The 22,358-nt window shown below is 40.6% G+C and overlaps 1 protein-coding gene across 1 annotated transcript in view; it reads right to left on the reverse strand.

The window, feature by feature from the left end:
• The window catches only part of ATP6AP1 (ATPase H+ transporting accessory protein 1), a 52,058-nt gene extending 30,053 nt beyond the window's left edge, over positions 1-22,005 (reverse strand). The window contains exons 1-5 of the mRNA XM_051631253.1: positions 21,631-22,005; positions 11,952-12,078; positions 11,778-11,846; positions 7,267-7,460; positions 6,203-6,246 (exon numbers count right to left, since the gene is read on the reverse strand). Coding sequence (XP_051487213.1) covers positions 6,203-6,246; positions 7,267-7,460; positions 11,778-11,846; positions 11,952-12,078; positions 21,631-21,740 — 544 coding nt within the window. The 5' untranslated portion in view covers positions 21,741-22,005. The remainder of the gene's footprint in view (positions 1-6,202; positions 6,247-7,266; positions 7,461-11,777; positions 11,847-11,951; positions 12,079-21,630) is intronic.
• Positions 22,006-22,358: the final 353 nt, after the last annotated feature.

A 22,358-nucleotide genomic window follows, 5' to 3' on the forward strand; every position in this document is an offset into this window, starting at 1 on the left:
ATCAGATGTGGAGGTTCAAGGCACTACATAATGTAGATTTTGCATTCTGTATGTACAGCGTGCAACTCCCTGGAAAGTCTCAGCAGCCTCAGCTAAATTTTGCAGAACAAAAAATAAAACACAGAAAAATGCATATATTGCCTTTGTTTTTTCTTTCATTAAAACAACCAATTGCATTCTAAAATAAAAGGTTATTTGCATTTCACTTCACTAAGGAGTTATGTGTAACTATAGTTACCAGTAACATCTATAATTCTTGCCTTTGGGAAGATTCGAGAGGCAATTTCTCCATTCAGAGAAGCTGTTGTGAACACCCTTATGACAACTGAGTTGACAAAGGTCTTTGCCTGTGATCAAAACTTGACCTTGCTTACAAAGTATCTGCAAATTCTCCAAGGAAAAGGGTCCAGATTGTCCACCAGATTTTAAAGCACTTAAATTACATGCCTACATGGAAACATTAATCATCCCAGGTTCTTTCTTTAATGGAACAAGAGGCATCTCCAGATGGTGATATTGATGCTAGAGCGAATTTAGAGTAGTCCTACTGAACCTTTTTTTGTTTTCTTTTAGATAACACGGATCAAGGAAACACTACGTAGAGTAATGAATGTAAAACAGTTTGTCTAGGATAACACCTTCCAATCAGCTAATTGCTGGCTTCTATGCCCTGGTGGCAAAATTAAATCCTTCTAACTCATGAAGACACATCCCCTTAAATTTCACCAGGGAGTGCAGCATTAGTGCTACTATTAATTTCTAATCTACGTTAGTTTCTGTATGTGATTTTACATGGGGATGGAAGGGATGGAAGCAATCAACTGAGAAGAAATGTTCTGGAAGGAGAAACGTGAGAATTATAAACTATGAACAAAAGAGAAGGAACCAAAAAGAGCAAGATTAGAGGAGGAAAATGGGAAAGAAGAGAAAGAGAGGAAAGAGAGGAATCTACCTAAGAAAGGCAAGGGAAACTCTGGCAACAGGCTGGCCAGCTTGGTGAGGCAGGCTTTAAACTGAAGGACCTGGGGGAAGGAATCCAAAATGGCAATTTTCACTCCACCATCACCACTACAACTGACTGAGGAATGAACCAGGCCAACCAGAGTAGTGTAAAATGTGCCTCAGCTGTCTCCCTAAATGAGAACCAAAAGATCACTTCAAGTCTATGTATATGATCACACACAGTCTGGGAAATAAACAGGAGGAACTGGAGCTCCATGCCCAGTCAAAAAAGATTCATAGGAATAACTGAAACTTGGTGGGATGATTCACAGGACTGGAGAACCATGACAGATGGTTATAGACTGTTTTGTAAAGAAAGGCAGGGGAGAAGAGGTGGAGGAGTCGTGTTCTATGTTAAGGAAAACCTTGAATGTATACAAGTCAAGTATAGTAACTGTGGTCACCCTATTGAATGCCTCTGGGTCAAAATCAGATGGGTCATTTCCAAGGGAGACCTTACAGTAGGCACCTGTTACGAAGCCCCGAACCGAGACAACGTGACCAATGAAGTGATACTTGGGTCGCTTTGGCAAGCTTCAGTTCAACAAAATCTGGTCCCAATGGGAGACTTTAACTACCCAGACATTTGCTGGAGGAACAACACTGCAGTTCCATCAAGTTCCTGGAATGTGTAGAAGACTGCTTCTTCATAAAAATCTTGGATGTGCCGACCAGGAATGGGGCACAGCTGGATTTAGTACTCACTAACCAAGAAAACCTGCTCTGTAGTATCTTGCTTAGTTACAGACTTGGCTGCAGTGGCCACAGTATTGTAGAGTTTGGGATACTGCTGAGCACGATGAAGGTTAATTCCAGGACAAAGGTTTTAGACTTTAGAAGAGCAAACTTCAGCTTGCTCAGGCCTCAGTGGGAAGGGTTCCCATGGGAAGCTTCCATGGAGGATAAAGGAGCTAGTGAGTCCTGGAAGTTTTTCAAGAACACTCTCCTAAATAAGCAAAACAGGTTCATCCCCTCTAAAGCCAAGGGAAGCAGGTGGAGCAAAAGACTCTCCTGGCTTAACTATGAACTTCTGGGTCAGCTCAGAACCAAAACAGAACTGTACCAGAGGTGGAAATGTGGAACATTACCTGTTAAAAATCACAAGGATATTGCCAAGGTATGCAGAGATGCAGTTATGAAAGAAAAGCTCAGCTTGAGCCAGATATGTCAAAAACTTCGAGAAAGGGCTCTTCAGATACATTAACAGCAGAAACAGAAGAATATTATTGGCCCACTACTGAACAGGAGAGGTGAACTAGTCACCAACAATGCTGAAAAGCCAGAGGTCCTCAACACCTTCTTCACCTCTGTCTTTACCAGTGCTGCTGAGACCCAGGCCATAGGAACAAAAGTCCAGGTTGGTGCAGATGCAGATCTGCCATCAGTGAAGGAAGAGTTGGTGTGTCAACTATTACAGGAGCTTGACCCATAGAAACCGATAGGTCTGGATGCCATCCAGCCTAGGGTGTTGAGAGAGCTGGTTGATGTCATTGCAAAGCCACCCTCCAGAATCTTGTGCGAAGTCGTGGAAATCAGAAGATGTCCCTGAGGACTGGAGGAAGGCTAATGCCAAACCCATGTATAAGAAGGGTTCAAAGGAGGACCCAAGTAATTACAGACCCATTAGCCTCACTTCAGTCCCTGGAAAGGTCATGGAGCAAATCCTCCTGGGGACAGTCACAAGTCAATTAAAGCACGTGATTGGGAAAAGCCAACATGGATTTACCAGGGGCAAATCGTGCTTGACAAACCTGATCACCTTGGATGACAAAGTAACCTGCTCGGTTGATGCAGGTGAGCAGTGGTTGTCTACCTGGACTTCCACAAGGCTTTTGATACTGTCCCCCACAGCCCCTCCTGGAGAAACTGACTCTTTAAGGAAATTGGAAACTGGTCACAAGTGGGGTCCCCCAGGGATTGATATGGGGTCCAACACTGTTTAACATCTTCATAAGTGACCTGGATGTTGGGATCAAGAGCATCCTGATGAAGTTTGCTGACGACACCAAGAGGAGTGGAGAGGCTGACACTCCATAAAGGAGAGCCACCCATCAGGATGACCCAGACAGGCTGGAAGAGTGGGCTAGCAGGAACCTTCTGAAGTTCAATGGGGAGAAGTGTAAGGTCTTGCACCTTGGAACACATAACCCAAGAGTGCAGTTCAGACTGCGATCCACCTGACTGGAGAGCAGCCCTGTGGAAAGGGACCTAGAGGTCTTGGTGGGATCAGGCTCAACATGAGTGAACTGCTGCTGCAGCAGCAAAGAAAGCCAACAGGATGTTGGGCTGCATCAACAAGGGCATCACCAGCAGAGATAAAGAAGTCATCATCCTGCTCTACTTGGTGCTTGTCAGACCACACCTGGAATATTGCATTCAGTTTTGGTCCCTGCTCTACAAAAAGGATGTGGATAGGCTGGAGACGGTCCAGAGAAGGGCCACAAGGGTGATCAGAGGACTGGAGGACCTGCCATATGAGGAGATGCTGAGAAAAATGGGTTTGTTAAGCCTTGAGAAAAGAAGGCTTTGGGGAGACCTCATTACCATGTTCCAGTACTTAAAGAAGATGGAGACTCCCTGTTTATAAGGAGCCACATGGAAAAGACAAGGAGTAATGGGCACAAATTGCTCCTGGGGAGATTCTGATTGGACCCAAGAGGTCATGTTTTCACCATGAGGACAGTCAAACATTGGAATAGTCTCCCAAGGGAAGGGGTAGATTCCCCCCATTGGACAGTTTTAAGTCTCAGCTTGACAGGGTGCTGAGCCATCTCATATAAACTATAGCATCACCTAGAAAGTTTGGACCAGATGATCCTTGAGGCTCCTTCCAACCTGGCATTTTATGATTCTATGATTCTGTAACAAATGCACTGAGACTCAGACTGTAGAAAAGAATGCATGCAATAGCAAGTAAAGAGTCTCATCTTATGCAGATGGAGTCACAGGCAGCTTTACCATTGATTCTGAGGTATGCTGGATCCAGCAGGTGAGACTGACAGGGCAGAATGCAACCTTCTCCTGAGCACTGAACTGTTTAGGAAAACTGGTAAAAACTGAGTCATAATGTCAAACTCTTACCTCATGAAACAGAAAGAAAGAAGAAATACTGAAAAGAAGCATAAAGAAAATCCCCTGAAACTTGAACAGATTTGGATTCTGAATTCCAGTTTGGATTTTGTAATGAGCCTCATTTTAATAATGTGCTAAAAAACTCTGCTTACTCTGGCTTCTAGATATTTCAGAACAGCACATTTCCCTTGGGCAGAATCTGAGCCCATTTGTTCTGTCTTACAGAGCTTCCTATCTGCACTGAATAAAACAGCAGGAGAGATTTCTCTGACATTTTATTACATCAGATTTAAAAGCCCACTGTAGTGGAAAGGAAAGAAGTTGCAGTGACAAACATGAGGCTTTGTGAACATCTAGGAAGTCTGCTACAGGTCTGCAGTGTTTTTCTATGAGTTTACTGTTGATATTGAAAAAAAAATACAAGCAATATTTATGGGTTAACAATCCTCTTATCACATTGCAGGTATGTGACAAATAGCATTTGATGTCGCTTACTCCGGTAGGATCCAGCAGCAGTCCCTCTGTAACAAACACCAATAACTCATGACCTTGCAAGCAGTTCTGACCTTGAAGAGTCTGCTGACAGCAATATTTGGCAAATGACTCTGGTAGTGCTGCAAATAGTACCTAGACACCCAGACATGCTGGAGCTCAGATTGCATGACCTGGAAGACTGTGTTCGGGATACTTATCTACTGCTTTTGGAATGACTCTCCTCCGACTCTCTCCCATCTGCTGCACAGACCTTCAGTGGAATAATTTTAAGGAACTGTGGTTCAGCAACTTTCTCCTGAATTAAAATTTCCTGTTGATATTATTTCCAGTTTTATGCAGCAAGGCAATGAGTGACTGCTTTGGCAAATAAACCAGAATGTGAGGATTCAGCCCACACTCCTGCTTTTCTACAGCACAGCTCAGACATGGGAATACTAAGTGCAGATTTAGCACTTGGCCATACAAAGTGGCACATCTTCCCTGATCCACACATCTTCTTCCTGATAACATCTAGTGGACACTAGCTGGAAAGCTTGTATAGACTCTTCCTCCATGATCCCACAGGTCCTCCACTAACTTTGCTGTTCCAAAACAATGTGGCCTGAGAGAGGGATTAGGAAGCTTTTTCTTGAGTTGTACAGCTGATTAAAGAAAGGTCTGATAAAAAAAAGTTAATGTTTAGCCAAGACCAACACCAAGCTAAGGCTTTTCCTATCTAATACAGTGTGGGAACAAGAAAAGTAAACTAAAAAACTCCTCTGCAATTCAGAGATGGAAATCCAGCTGCTTATTTGAGTATAAAACTGCACTGGTGTGATTTAGAGTAGAGAAGAAATGGAGAAAAGGACACACCACTGATTTCAGTAGTAAAGTATTTCCCCGATTTTCAAATCTGCTTCTGATTTTACACCCTCAGCTCTGGGCAGAAACAGTCATAGGCAAAAAGGATATTGTTTAATTATCAATCCACTACACTACTTCACACCACATCTCACTGCACTACAGTCTGATTGTCTTTGAAACTACCACTACAATGATCTGCAAGAATCCAGATACCTCTCAGTGCCTCTCTTGGTGTATGACACTTCTTTTTCAATCAGAAGCTAGGCAAGAAAAGATTTATTAAAGTGTTGTAATGAGAGATTCAGCTTTATTAAGTAGTCCTTAATACCTGCAAACCCAAGAAATTACTCTAAAATCAAAGTCTGTGAAAGGCATCAGTATTGTTTTACAAAGATTAGAAAAACACTTCCTATTCATTTGGACACCCTCACTTGGGACCAAAGCCTTCAAACTGCTGGAGGAGCCTGACACCTCCACCAAGGTAAGAACCAAGGCCCAGGCTGCACAGTGTGGGGTTCATGCTCTGAGCTGGAAGAATTTCAGAGCATGAGCAAAGGCCCGTGCCTCACATTTCAGGTCAAAGAGCTATATTCCTTTTGCTGAATTTTGCATCACTTGGTACTTCAGCATTATGGTAACTGACAGCTTATGAGTGCTATAGATGGGGGAAAAGAAAACCTTTAAATAGTTATATTATAGTAAACCCCAGGAATTAGAATACAATCTGCTCAAGTGAAAACACAGACTTAAATGACAAAACGTTACGTTTTATCTCGGGCATATTGCTTACCATTTTCAGCAATTGCTTCCAGGGTGGAAATCTCATTTAAACCACTACAAAAACAGTGGGAGAAAAACAATTAAAATCTTTTCCAGACAAGAACAACATGAACCAGAAATTTACAGTTACTGACTAGTAAAAGGATTACTACCAGCATCAGTCCCTCCATCATTTTCTCATCTCCTCCTTATGACCCCTTCCTTCTGCAAAACTGTTAATAAAGTTCATCTTCAGCTGATTCCTCAAACTTCCTTTGCTACAGAGAAGCCAGAATACTGATATTATTTTTACTAACCTCTGTGCAGCTTTTTTTCATTTGGTGTTAGCCATGTCTAACATTTGTACACGAGCTCCTTAAAATGAGTATCATATCTTTTTTTTTGGGTGGCCACATGTTAGCTCTAATTTTACTTCCTAAGGACTCACTGATACATGCACTGCATACTGACATGTACATATGCCCAAGTAACAGGCTAGGAAGAGCAGGAAAAGCTAAGCAGAGGGATTTGATACACCCATGCTTTGTATTTTCTAAACATATATTTCACCTAAGGAATGGTTTCTTTCTAACTCGATCAGATACCAGCTGTCATAAGCCTGGAAACATGAATAATTATAGCCCTCCTCTTCCTTCTAAAGTGTTGAAAATCAGCTTCTTTATTCATATTAACTTCAGGCTTGTCTGTATGTTTAGTTGCCTGCTTATTTATCCTGCCAGTTTTTTTAATGCCCTCTAGCAATTAATTATGTGAGTTAATCATGTGTTGCATAAAATAATTCAGCCTTTCTGCTACCAGTGTGTTGCCATTTAGTTTTATTAGTTGTCCCTTTGTTCTCATACAAAGAGGAAGACAAAATAGGAATGCCTGACTTACTTGCTCAACATAATTCACCTATTATATCTGGTAAGCTCATCAGGGGACTTTAAAAACACCTACTTCACCCTTACAAGAAAAATAATACCCTGTAAGCTTCCACTTCAGTTTCTAAATTCCCTGCATACAGTGACATTTTCAAAAGCTTTAAAAATTGTGCACACATGTGGGTCACTTTTGTTTGTGACAAGCTCCTACCTGACAAGTGGTTGCAGCTGAACCACCAGTAGGTTTGGTTTAGATGTATTCACTTGCAGCTGAGACACATCGAGATTAGTTATATTTGTTAACTTCCAATCTCCTGATTCCTGAAGTGATCTCAGAAGATACTTGGTAGCCATGCAGTCAACAGCTGGTAAAACTAATGATGAAGGAGAAGACTGAAGAATTTCCTGTAATAAATTTATGAACAATTTATTTACTTGTTTAATAATTAAACACAAACCTTTTTTTATGTATCCTTAATTTAATATTCAAGGTGAGGAACCACTACGGTAAAGATTATGTGAGTTCTCACCAGCTGATGCTGGCTGCAGGCTGCTCCTGGAAAGCAGCAGTGAAGGAACACTTGTGTTGCTCTTTTTCCTGCACCTTCCTGGGGCAAGCTTAAGGTACTCAGTGACATCAGATTCTTACCATCCTTTCTACATGTGTGGTGGAAGAGGAGAAACAGATGATGTAGAAGTTCTAAAGCTAAAAACATGTTGGAGAGGCAGGTTATGAATCCTGCCAGAAGCAAAGCTTATCAGATGACCATCAAACTAAATGCCCTCAGAAGTGAGAAGGCACCACAAGTTCCAGCTGCTCTAATCAGTACAGAGTCATACTTTGCACAATACCCTTCCTTTGTTTATATCCTAGTTGTACAGCACAAAGTACAGACAAGTGTCTGATTTGTAACTGTTAATTAAAGAAAGCTACATGTTTCAGGATCTACAAAGCCTCCACATACACATAACCAAGCTTCATGTCATGTACTTTATGGCTTTCTACTCAAAATAAAAATGATGAAGCTCTGGCTGAACCAGTTCAGATAACCAAGCATCACTGTATGTATTAGTTTATTTGTAATTCTTATAGCTGAGTTTCTGATGAAAACACTTGGGTGAAATGCATTTAAAAGCATTTTCTATGAATTTGAAACCTGTGTAGTTAAAAAACTTATTTTCCAAAGGTTCTTCTTCATAATAAAATTAACCTGAGATATTCAGGGAAAACAAGATAGAGACTTGAGAATGATAAAAATTACTGTACCCTAAATTTTATGTGAATATTTAAAGATTTTTTTTTCATTGAGTCCTACTTTGCAACTTCTTAACTTTGCTTTCCCTTTTTCTACATTTAAATCTAGACTGAGTCTGTCACTTGATCCAGTATCTAGTTATTCAAGTTGTTACAGGCTCTCTTTCCCCCTCTAACTGATACAAGCTTTGTAGTGTTGCTAACAGTTTTCTCCTCCTACTCCTTTTCCTTTTCACTGTTCTGCGACTACCTACCACTTTTCTGACCTCCTCTGATTCTTTCTAACTGCTCACATGTTCTCCTTCCTGTGCAAGGGCTAGTTATTTTCACATTTCTACAGATGCTCAGTCAGGAGAATTATGCAGTATTTTCTGATTTGTTAGACTGATAGAAATATAACTGTAGAAATTAAAACAAAGCAGAAAACACTGATCTGGTTCACAGGTGTTGAAGGAAAGGATGATACACTTTATTTTGGTTTGTTTGCATATATGAATTTAGAGCTAATATTCTGAGCAGTAATCAATTATTTTATTTTTAATATTTTAATTCCCTGCCCATTCCCAACTCCAGCAGCCAGAATGGCAGCAGCCACTCCTTCCAAGGATATCTATTAAGCAGATTACTCATATACCGTAGAATAAGATATAAAATGCATCATTACTGACTAATATCTGAATTGTGCCTCTGCTTCCAACCAATCCTGTACTGCCATCTGTCTCAGCTTCCAGCCACTGACTGGTATTCAACTGTTTTCCATCTGAAGAGCAGACACAGCTGGATATCTACTCATTATCCTCAAACAGCCATTCTGATTCCATGCTTCTTGCCTGTCCTTGGCATTTGACCACTGCATACTTGTCTTTACAATACCCCTGTGTCACTTAACGCATTTTAGGATTGCAACTACCATCCATGTTCAAAACACAACAACTCCAAAAGAGATGGGAGATTAAAGAGGACAACTGGGAAGCATCTGATTTTACATTCTGCTAAAGGACTAAACAAAGAGGTACAAACACACAGTAACTACAAAAGGGAAAGGGAAAGGGGAAGGGAAAGGGAAGAAGATCTTCTATTGAGTTGTTGGACTGATAGCAGTTAAATGCCAGAATCTACATCCTATCTACAGGCAGTTTACTCTGATTATGAGTACATTTACCTTCTTCAGTGTCCCCTGAAGCACCTCTCTGGAGTGAAGTATTACAAGGAACTTCACTCTTGGATTACATGTAGCTCTGTTGAGGTTTTTTTGAAGATAGGTGTGGGACAACTCTGTCCACATTTTTAGCCATCCTGAAGCCAAGAAGCTGCACTATGATAAAGCTGTGTTTTACAAGCCTATAACTCTTTTACAAATAACACTTCCTTCTTGTAATACACGTTGCTGCATGCACATAGACATTCTAAATGGTATCTCCAGTTTAGGTTTTTGAGTATATTTGCATTTCTGAAGCTCAAAAGGAGACACTTGAGTGACATGCAATATTGATTATAGCTTAGTGAATCACTTTTATAATACAGAGTGTGAAGGTATGAAAATATATGATTATGCAACATCAAAGATCCTAATTTCCCCAGTGAAAAAATTCAGACCTGACCTTCACTTTGTGCTGTGTTCTCTGATTATTATGACAGAGTCTTTCATAGCATGATTAACAATTAATTTTTTTTCCAAACTAGTTCAAGTGGAGTACAACTGATGCAATAGCAACTGGGCAAATTTTTGTAGCCTCTACTACATACAGGATGAACTGAATAATTATAAAGATTGTTCCTGGCCCTAAAAGCTACAAGTAAATGCAATAGATATTAACAAAGTTATCTATATGCACATATAAGTGAAAAACAACTATTTAGCCATCTCATTTTCTTTCACTTGAGTTACTGGAACTAACCTGCACAAAACTATACTAGAAAAAACAATAAGGTTGCCAAGTCCAGCAGGAAAAATCTAGGAAGTTTTAAAGAAGCTGTTATAAGAAAAATTTCTCAGTTCCAAGACAGAAAGGGAACAGAAGCAAGGTCAGAAAGCAAACAGTTACTGACACTTATTCAGCTTGCTGAAAACCCGGGTTTGAATCTTTGCTCAGTCAGATACAGGCCAAAGATTGACTTAAGAGTGATCTGTTGCTTAGCTGAGGACCTCCTCACTACCCTTGGTAGGCCCCCAATCCACTCAGTACACCACCCAATTCATAAACACATCAGTTTAGATTAATCTCTAGCCTTTGGTTACAAGTCCTATCTACAGTGCTGATGGTGGCCTGTTAACCAGTCAAAAGAAGTCTGAGATGCTTTAATATCCCTCTTAAACATCCAGGGCTGTAAGACCATCATTTCACAGAGCTTCTAAAGTCAAACCAGCTTTGCAGACAGCAACAAAATTTGCACCAGACTCAGCTTTGCATAAATTTTAAACCCAGAGAAGATAAGGCATACCAGAGAAGTACCAGTACACCTGCCTGTGGGTGCAACCCCTGATCCTTACACTACAGATTATTTCTCCCATTCGTTCATCAGAAGCCCTAGGCACATTCTCAGAATAGTTGTTTTTGTTCCAGAGTCATTGTTAAAATGCTATTATATGGAAAAGAGATTAAGAACCAGTACCAGTGACAAAAAGATGTGAGGTTCTTAGACGATACAGATGTAGAGACAGGTATTATACGAATATGTACATATTTAATTAGACATACGGCTTGCTGTGTGGTGCTTGGGATTTTACACTTCCTTGTGTGTTCTGATACCAGTTACATTACTAATAGCTCTGTTCACCCTGCTCTGCCCACAGGAAAAGCTTTATGACTTCCATGTGTCAACATTTCCTTTGTCTCATTTCAGTTCAATAAATTGTTGCTAAGTATAACCAAAAGTGAAGTGCACAAAATCTGTAAACCTCCTGAATGTGAAGTTGAAGTTGCTGAGCAGCTCAGGACTCCATCTTAGATTCCATGCCTGAGTCAATTTTTTTTTTTCATTAAGATTAAAGCAATCCAGAATCTAGTTATATATTTAATTCACTCAAATAGGAAGCAGTTAGCTCCCTGCATGAATTAGGAGAGCTTCAATTTCTATGAAAATAAAACAGATGTTAAATTCTGAAAATTAGGAATAAATAATTGATTCCTGTAACTTCCTTTCTTCCTATACCTTCAAATCAGAATGTCAGGGTATCCATTTGGAAGCTTTTTTTGTTTTATTGTTTTAACAATACAAAATTGCAGCATGTTTAGGAACAATATTGTCAGTTACAATGAATTCTGAAAACTTGATCTTCAGAAATAAAATAGCTACAAAACACTACTGCATTTAACCCATCTGCTTAAAGTGAAATAATCTCAATAAATAATTTACATAGGAAAACTACTGCAATTCAGTCCCAATTATTGTTAGTTTGCATCTTTCTTACATCTTTTTAAATTTTAAATACTGCATATAAAGAAATAAAAGAGATAAATGCTTGCCTGAATATTCTGAAATGGATTCTTGTTACCGTAGGATTCACTGAGGTATGTGAAATCATCTATGCTAAGCTGAAAAAGAGAGAGAGTAGATTGGTGAGAAAGAGCCATGGCATCTCATTTAGGTACAGACTTGCACTTGGCATTGGTGAGAGAAAAGGAATTAATGTTACATACTGTATCTTGCAGGAATAAGATGAGGTTTCTGGAATTCTGGTCAAAAAAAGGTTTTAAGAGCACAGTCAGCTCTTGTGCCGAGACAATGTGACCTTCATGCAAAGCAGTGTCTGGATTCCACTGTGATCTACAAAGACAAAAAAACCCAAACCTGTAAATTTTTTTGCCAATGATGACACCTGTCTTCTTTGAAGTATGCAGCAGCGGGTAATGAGATAATTATCTTTGGCTCAAGATCAGGTTTACAGTTCAGTTTATTTTAATTCTAATCAAGAGGAAAAGAACTTGCCCATTTCTGTCTGTATCACATTAACTCTTGTTACAGCAGGAATGAAATTGGTCCAATCAAGACAATTGTCTCTCTCTACTGTTTGTGTACAACAGTACAGTTTAATCTTTCAAAAAATTAGCTAAGTGGAATGAAGATCAATGTGTTGAAAATGCTCCAAGAGAATTCCCAAATGGGAATTTCCCAGCTCCCAAAACATTTTCCAGTGCCATCAGACATCTTGGTGGCAAGTGAACTCAGGTTAGACCACAAATTGTCATAAACCAATATTTCTCATATTTCATACTTAATCTTTGGTTAAATAAAAGTGGCTTTTCAGTGTTATTGTAAACAGTATATTTACTCCTAACGTCTTCATGATGAGGGAACCACTCAGCAGAAGCAGATCAGAAAATCCACCTTCCCAGAAGCAGGAATTCTTCTGAGCCGAACAGCTCAAGACACTCCAGATTACAATTATTTTCCAACTTGACATTATAAGGATTGGACAGAGAAATTACTCATCTACTTAGTTTTACTACTATAAAAAACATTTATGGGCGCTATTCTTTCAACACCTCACTGGGATTTGAACAGTATGCAATATGGGTCTGTAGGGATAAAATTTATTATGGAAATTTTGGCCCTAGATGTCTTGCCTAAGGTAACACTGTCATTCTGTAGAAAACCCAGAGCTTGAAGCTTAATCTCCCATCTTCCCCAAACACATATGAGATGCTAAGGCCGGAGCAATCAGGTATTCCAGACCCTCTAAACGGTTCTAATTAAGGAAGGATAGAATAGAGAAAATTGCTGTGTGCCGTAGCATCAGCTATTATATGATGCAGTATGGTGACGTTGAGATGCTTATTAAGTTTTCTAACCCAAAAGCAATTTGAAAATGACCCTCACACAGCAAGCTTTTATGAATAAAAACCCTCTTTGCAGTCTCTTAAGGTGAAGGCAGAACACTGGTAATTAATACTCAGGGGAGTTTCAATGTGGTATTTTTTCTCAGATAAGGAAAATCTATACTTTAATTCAAGGCTTCCCAGTAATTCCAATGAAAATTGCTGAGAGAGAAATCGAAAGCCTCCAACTGCACCCACAGCAGAGATAAAAACACTGCAGTCCTGCAGTGCTAGATACCTGGCTCCCTTTAGACTTTGGGATTTGGGAGCATGTTGGAGCAAACGGTACATGTGGAAGACTCTTTCATGACAACCTGCTGCGGATATTGAAATTAAATTCTAGCAGATCTTCTGTCTGTCACTTTTGAAGCTTTAGAAGTAAACCCTGCTGTGCCTGAAAGAATTTTTTTTCTGGTTGGTAGAAATTATTATTTGATAGTTTCTTGGTTTTGCTCAGCATCTTCACTTCTTTGTTAACTTGTGCTTGGAAACCCGTATTGATTTATATTTATGAAGCCAAACAACATAGAACTGTAACAGACAAGCCTCAACTTTTCAGAAAAGTCAAAGCTCATGATCTCAAATATTTAAATACAATCTTGGCCCTCATAGTGGCCTTCCAGTATCTGAGGGGGGCCTACAGGAAAGCTGGGGAGGGACCATTTACTAGGGCTTGTAGCAAGAGGACACAGGGTAACGAATTAAAACTTGAAAAGGGAAGATTAAGGTTAGACATTAGGAGGAAATTCTTTACTATGAGAGTGGTGAGACACTGGAACAGGTTGACCAGGGAACTTGTGAAAGCTCTATCCCTGAAGCAGTCAAGGGCAGGTTAGATGGGACTGGGAGGGAGCAACCTGGTCTAGTGAGAGGTGTCCCTGTCCATGCAGGGGCATTGGAATTAGATGATGTTTAAGGTTCCTTCCAATCCACACCATTCTATGATTCTATGATTCTATGATACCAGGTAACAGCACAGGAAACAAAACTAAGTTGTTTGCAGCAGCACAATGGCAAAGGCTTTCACTGTGAACTCAAAACCTGTGAAGTTTAATTTTCTTGTTTTAAAACATACTTGCTTCTAAGGTGTTCCCTAATCCTTGAAGCAGCTCTTGATAGCTGTCTAACCTTGAAAAGCACCTTTTGTGAGACTTCTTGACTCCCATGCAGTCAACTTTAGTAACTCCAGCATCATCGTTAGAAAAATAAATTACATTGGTTAGTTACTAATTCCATTCTAATGCAGCATTTGCCTACTACTTATATTCACCATGTTATACACACAGTCATTTTGCTTCTTTTAAATTGTTTGCACTATACATGGCAGTAGGCAAGGCTACACCCTCGCTGCTGTCAGCTGGATGCAACAATATTCTCACCACAGTTCAGATAGGGATTGTTAGCAAGTTCTACTTGCTGGTTTATGGTGAATTGCAGAGTGAAATGGAGATACATGACTGCCACTGGTATCGTGGATAAGCCGAAGGAATCCTTTACTGAATACAATGAACTTTTCCACCCCTTTAAGCGCTTCACCTCAAGCAGGCAGCAAGAGATCAGTAAGGAACGGCATAAAAGGAAACAGGCTGTAGGCCAACACACATATTGATTGCTACTATTGATTGCTGACACAAAATTTTATGTCCAAAGATGCACAGCCCTGTGCAGTCACCTACATGCAAAGAACATCAGGCTTAACCTCCTCACCATGGAACTACCCCGAGGTCCTCAGCTGTGGGGGCTCATAATGATGAGCAGCTCTGCTAATGTGCTTTCCTGCTGGCTAAAAAGGAGGAAGAGTAAAACTCCATTGGACCCTCTTTCCTCCAAGAGCCAGAAAAAGCACTAGAGAGAGAAAGGAAAGAAAGCTTAGCTCAGTATTCTGCCTCTTTCTTGTCCCTAACTGCTGTGGCATGACAAGTTTAAGCATACAGATACTTCTCTGACCTTTTTGTAGGCAGAACTGGGATTCAAGCACTTTTGACGGAAGCAGATTTCAAGACTTCCTGTATCTGGACCTCCCAGAAGGGCAGATGATAACAGGACTTCTATCACTCTAACTTGTGAGCTTACCTTCTTGCTTTGTAGCTGGCTTCTAAACTCTTTCCTACCAGTTTTTTCTCATCATTTTCTCTTTCAGACCCCTTGTGATTACCAGATAAGAAATAACATTTTCTCCTGCACAGCAGAAGTAAGCAAGCTAATAAAAAAAATTTGTAACTGACCTTGAAATTCCATTTTTTTCACACAAAGTTCACATTGCCATTATTAGGAGCAGCAGTAGAATGAAAACTCATGATTATAGGAAAAAAAATCAAAATGCCACTCAAGCATGCTAGCACACAGTATCTCCACAGAAGTCCAATAAAATTACAGCTAAACCAACTTTCTGTTTCCACTGTATCCTTTTTATGTTCCACCTCCTTTCAGCACTTTTTTCTCCAAAATCCTTGCAGTTTTAAGAAATACTGCAAATATACTATTCGGTACGAATGCCTTCTCAAAGTAACTTATAATCTGGTTTTGCCACAAAAACTATTAATTTCCCAATATAAGCAGAGCAGTAATGAAGGTAGTAATATGTTTTCAGTGACTGTAGGCAAAAATCATTCCTAAAACAGACACACGAGGGAGCAAAGCTTTATTTCCTTGGGCTCCCTAACACATAGAGGAAAAGAATTTCTTTTGAACATTGCGTCAAAATCTCTAAGTATGTTCTGTGTAACATATGCAAGAGGAACCTTTTCATCTCTACTACATCTCTACAAGCATTTATTATTTTAAAGGCTAATTTAAGATAAAGGTTTGTTTTTCCAGGCCAAAGTTTTTTGGATATGTCCACTGATAAATTAGTACGAGTCTGTGAAAAGCAGGTCTATTCCGTTAACCCCACTTCTTCTTTTTCCTGAGTTCAACAGAGAAAGACTGCTGTTTGGTAGAAAATACTTTTTGGTTTACTAATGCCCCTGCAAGGATTTGTATTACACTGCCTTTATCCTTTGCTCAATGCATTTGTGTGTCAGTTGCAGGTTTCATCTGTATGTGACATCTAACATTATCTTTAGTAGCATTATTCTAGTACAATAATAATGCATAGAAGAGAGACTTTAAAATGTTACATTCTTCTAATATAGCTGTTCTGAGATACGGATTTACAAACACTGGCTAGTTCTAAAGAGCAATATGTACCATCCTTCAACTATTTCATATCGATGGTGTTGCTGGTCTTTAGTTTCTCAGCTGTAGCAGCTGAGACATAAACACGTGTTCCTCCCCAAAAGCATTAACAAATGGGCCAATAGTTTTTGGTAGCCTTATGTATTACAGCACTGAGGATGTGATGTTTTGGGGTTTTTTGCCTTTTCAAAAGTGTTGGCAATTAAAGTTCATACTGGGTTTTCTTGCTGCTAGGTATTTAAATGTTGGACAACTCTGGCAGAACCGAGGGTCTGAGCTCACCTGTACAGTTGGGGGCTAAGACTGGATCCAGCTTCACCCAGATTCCTCTCTGAGGAGTTTAGAAAGCAAGGGGGTCCAGTCTGAACCTCATGACTTGGCAGGAGGGTCTTTCCAGACTCTGAACAAAAAGTAAAACCATGTGGTGGATCTCTTCCCTCACTGATTTGCTATCCTAATTAAAACTTTTTAAAAGTTAAAATCCTATAAATTAGAAATTGACTTGTTTAAAATGTAACTGTCATAGCTGTAGCAGATAATTTACGAGGTGTGCTTCAGCAGTTCGGTATTTGTTTGAAGTGTTTCAAAATAGGGGCAGCTGGATGTTATGGGGGGTTTTTTCCCAGTATTTTGACAGTCTTCTGAAATACTTTGTCCTGCTTTCAGTGGTGCATTTCCCTGGCAATTCTTTAGGGTCCCTCTCTTGGGCAGACATCTCTTTGAATTGTCTAACACACAAAAAAAAACCTTGTCAAATTATAACTGAGTTCTGCAGACAGGTAACTTACTGGTATCAATTTGCAGCTGTGCAAGTTTAAGTAATGCTAAAGGAAAGATTTCTATTAGATCTATACAGACACCTGCATACCCTTTAAGCATAAGGTGAAATACTGAGATTTGTTCTTTCTTTGTTTTTTTTTACTTTGAACTTGTACACTTCACTCTCAGCTTCACTGACCAAGCAAGATGCAAAGTTGTAGCTGTTGTGATGGATCTGTGAGCATCATCCACAGGACCTGAAGGAACTGGCCAACGAAGGCACAAAGCCTCTTTCCTCTCGAAAAGTCTCGGCATTCTGGAGAAGTTCCCACTGACTGGAAAAGGGGAAACATAGCTCCCATTTTCAAGAAGGAAAAAAAAGGAAGACCTGGGGAACTACAGGCCAGTCAGTCTCACCTCTGTGTCCAGAAAGATAATGGAGCAGATCCTCCTGAAGGCTCTGCTAAGGCAAAGAAAGGGGTGATCGGTGAGAGACAACACAGCTTCACCAAGGGCAAATCCTGCCTAATTTGGTGGCCTTCTACAATGCAGTCACGGCATCGGTGGACAAAGGAAGAGCAACCATCATCTACCTGGACCTGTGCAAAGCCTTCGACACTGTCCTGAAAGACATCCTAGTATCCAGACTGGAATTACATGGATTTGATGGATTGACCATTCATTGGGTAAGGAACTGGCTGGATGGTTGCACTCAAAAGAGTGGTGATCAGCGGCTGGATGTCCAGATGGAGACCAGTGACGTGTGGTGTTCTCCAAGGGTCAGTACTGGGACTGATGCTATTTAACATCTTTGTCAGAGACATAGACAGTGGAATTGAGTGCACCCTCAGCAAGTTTGCTGATGGCACTAAACTGTGTGGTGAGGTCAACACACTGGAGGGAAGGGATGCCATTCAGAGGAACCTTGACAGGCTTGAGAGGTGGGCCCATGCCAACCTCATGAAGTTCAACAAGGCCAAATGCATGGTTCTGCACCTGGGTTGTGGCAATCTCAAGCACAAATACAGGCTGGGTGCCGAATGGAATGAAAACAGCCCAGAAAAGGACTTGGGAGTGATGGTGGACGAGCTCTACACGGACAGGCATGTGTGCTTGCAGCTAAGAAAGCCAACTGTGTCCTGGGCTCTGGGCTGCATCAAAATAAGTGTGGTCAGCAGGTCAATGGAGGTGATTCTCCCCCTCTACTCTGCTCTCATGAGACCTCACCTGGAGTGCTGTGTTCAGTTCTGGAGCCCCCAGCATAAGGAGGACTTGGAGCTCCTGGAGTGAGTCCAGATGAGGGCCATGAAGGTTATCAGAGGGCTGAAGCACCTCTCCTATGAAGGCTGAGAGAGTTGTTCAGCCTGGAGAAGAGCAGGCTCTGGGGAGACCTCATAGTGGCCTTCCAGTGCCTGAAGGGGGCCTACAGGAAAGCTCGGGAGGAACATTTTACAAGGGCTTCTAGCGAGAGGACAAGGAGTAATGGAGTAAAACAAGAAAAACGTAGATTTCGATTGGACATTAGGAGGAAATTTTTCACTCTAAGGAGTGGTGAGACACTGGAACAAGTTGCCCACAGAAGCTGTGGAAGCCTGATCCCTGGAAGTGTTCAAGGGCCAGTGAGATGGGGCTCTGAGCAACCCTATCTAGTGGGAGGTGTATTCAACCCCATGCACGGGAGTTGAATCTACATGATCTTTAAGGTCCTTTCCAACCCAAACCATTCTATGATTCTGTGATACCATATCCTAACAGATAAGCTGGGAGAGGGTGATGGAATAGATTGGTGAATCTCAGCTTCTAATGACCAATGAATCACTGAAGGTTAAAATGGGTGGTACAAGTTTTCACAAAATGAATAGAAATCCATTGATAATTCCTGTACTTCTTTAGTTACCCTTCCTAAAACTCTTACTCATATTTTCCAGACTTCATAAACCTGTAGGTCACACACTGCAAACCCTGCAAAGCACCAATATGTAACCCATGGAGTAAAGGGTTAGTAAAAAGTTACTGTTACCATTTCCCTATTTTACAAAATAACAGAAATCTCCTTTCCCCTTGCTTTGCTGACTTTGAACATGACTGATCTCTGCCTCACAAGAACTTCCCCTTTCAAAAATGTAAAGGTCATGGTTGGCGGAACACTTCTTCCAGAAAATGTTCTATTCCTGCAAACATTAAACTGGTTTAAGCCATTCACTATCCTGATTTTCTTGCTCTAGATTTGCATAAACCTGAATAATCTGCAGTAGAGCAAGTTTCTAATTGCCGTTGGTGGAAAGTTTGCTGTTATGACCACTCTGGATTAACTGATAATATTTTGCTTGTACTGACAACGGGTGTGTTGTTTATATAAACTAGGAAGTAGGGCAAATGAACCACTGATCTTTGCTTAGACCCTTAGGATTGCTTTTACCCTAAGAACAACTCTTTCCAACATTTATTTTAAAATACAAAGGTTTAGTAGTCATACACGTGCCCGTGTTGTATAAAGGTGAACAAATTAAGTATTTTGAATATTAAAAAGTCTTGATGTTGAAACATCCATTTATTTCTGTCAGGGAAAAAAAAAGTCAAAAATACTTAATCAAACTTTATCAAACTTTTCAGATTTCTCTACTTTATGGCTCCCGAGGGACCAGAGGTTCAATTTCTGAAAATGCTTAAGAGATGAGCAGTCATATGTCAAAGCTGGTGTTAATTACTACTGGGAAAAGGATGCAATGTCCAGAATACATATGAAAGAAACACAATCAACACCTCCTACACATTTGTTTTCCATGGCCCTCATCATTACAGCATCACATATGAAAAAACAGAAATGTAGCACGCTTGTCGGTATGGAACTATAGGAGGAGAAAGATCTCCTGAACAACAGAATCAATCTAAATCTAACTCCTGATGTTCATAAAAATTCTGAATCCTCCTATTGCTGTCTTAAAATTACCACATTAAGAAGCAACTGAAAAAAAAAGAAAAAGAAAACATTAACAAGATTTATCTCTCCGACTCAAATCTTAATAAACTTGCCTAAAGACAGAAGACTTATACTAGGATAAATGAGAGCAGAATTTATTCTCATTCTGTTTCTAGTGACAGCTAGATAATTCACAGTGCCTCAAGTGTGTTGAAGAATGGCTCAAAACCTCATGAAAGGTAAGAGTGAATCCAGTACAACTAACTTACCTCTCAAGAAGCCATGGGTTTGGTTCCTTTCCCATTTTACAAAAGAATAAATCACAAGTATCACTTTGGAAGTTAACCAAGCAATAAACATACAAAAGAATCAAACCCCGTGCATTCTGAACTGACAAGAGTTGGTAACCAAAGGAGGTCATACAGAAAACCAGACACACTCAGCATGGTCATACCAGCAAAAGGACCCAACAGGAATCCCCATCACTGCAGCCCCTTCTGTTCATCTTTACAGCAAAAGTGAGGGTTAACTTGTGCACTAAGGCCATTCATGGCACAGGAAAGCACTTTATGGTTATGAAGTGACTCTGCTGGATTGTGACACACTCTAAATACTGTTGGTGTTACGGATTATTTGCATTAGAGAAATGAATAAACACCCAACTGAGATCAGGTCTGTTGAACTAGGTGTAATAGATTTGTGGTTGCAGAGGGTCTGAGATGAACTCTCCATGAGGTTATAGTTTAGATAAACCAGGTTCTTGTCAGAACAGGACTTTTCCTTTAGCCCTTCCAATCAGTCCTGTGATCCCATAAGCCCCTCAGGAGCCTTTTCTTACAAATGTCTGTACTTTGGGGCAGTACTTCCTAGCAAAAAACAATGTGTATGCCCTGCAGAGAGAGCCTTGTGAATAGGTGGTGCATAGTCCTGACAACTTTACTTATCCAGTACCACACCTGAAGCTATTGTGCTGCCCAAGCTGTTGTACTTCTGGAAATCCTAAGTAATTATATACAGTCCTTAAAGTCTGCATGCATAAAATTCCTGATGAGAAAAAGAACGTCTATGTCCTGCTCTTTCAAGACAGGCTCAGTCTGATTTCATAAGTACATGCAAACCCCTGAATTTCACATGTCCCTGGATCTGTCAAGACTCTGCTGCACTTGTTTCTGACAACTTATGTCTACACCTACAGCAGGCCATCCTATTAAAAACTTGTCTTAAAAAGAACACTAAAGTGGCAAATCAGGATTCAGGAGTTAGGAAATGCAAGGATTACGGCTGCCCACACAGTTTCTGATCAGCTCCTTTCTGTGAGACTGCCATACGTTGGGCCTTTAAGTCACAACATTTCTAACAGTGGAGTTCAGGGTTGCCTTAGAGTGAACAAAGCCTATCTATGGGTTTTGTTTACTTCTTACTGCCCAGCTCGGAACACCAAAATGCTAAATTAGATATAAATATAAATTTAAAAAAACAGGGTAAATTCATGTGTTAAGTCGTTCAGTTGCTGAGAGACAAACGTATTTATTGGGTAATTTTATTGCCCAGAGGCTATTTTACCACAACTGATGACACACTAGCCATTCTGCGCACCCACGGAGCAACAGCATAAGCTGAGATCTCTTTCATTAGATTTCTTACCTCTGAGTTGACCAAAGCAGCATCGGTACATGGTCCACAGCCAGGGAGACGGCGGCCAGCAGGGCGAGGGGGCCGAGCAGCGCGGCGGGAGCAGCGCGGAGCCGCGCCATGGCTGCGGGCCCTGCCCGGCACGGCTGCGCGCTCCCGTGCGGCTGCAGCTCTCCGGATCTAGCCGGGCTGCTGGGCGAGGTTCCTCTGCAACGACACGGACTTTCAAAACACGGACTTCCTGAGCTGGCGGCTGGGCGTTACACGTATGGGGAACAGCTTTCAGTTTTCTGATTTAGGCAGCTCGTAAAACTCTCCGCAGTGTAAGCACAGACAGATCGCTCTTAATATTCTAGCACAAAGGAGAGTCGTGAACTCCTGCCCTGCTGCTTTCTAACTCCCTGGTAACTGCAGGCTGATTAACGAAGTTGCTCAACTTCAAAATGGAGTTTACAGGAAAGTTTTCTGTACTGCACAAAATGTATTCTGCAGAACTTCTGCCTTCTTCCCCTGCTACATATTATCATGTCCCTCAGCTTAGCTCTTTCACATGAATTGAGAGCTGGTGTCACACTTTTGGGTGTTGACAGGTTTGAAATCTGCAGTAAATCTATCCATTGCAGATTCCAGCAAGAAGGAAGGGAGTGAGAAAATTGTATGCTTGGAGTGTATCCATTTAAACATGGAATTGTTCAGCTATCTTTTGCATGGAGCAATGCTGTCCCAAAAATAAAAATATC

This window comes from Apus apus, chromosome 1 (genome assembly GCF_020740795.1).
Source record: "Apus apus isolate bApuApu2 chromosome 1, bApuApu2.pri.cur, whole genome shotgun sequence".
NCBI lineage: Eukaryota > Metazoa > Chordata > Aves > Apodiformes > Apodidae > Apus > Apus apus.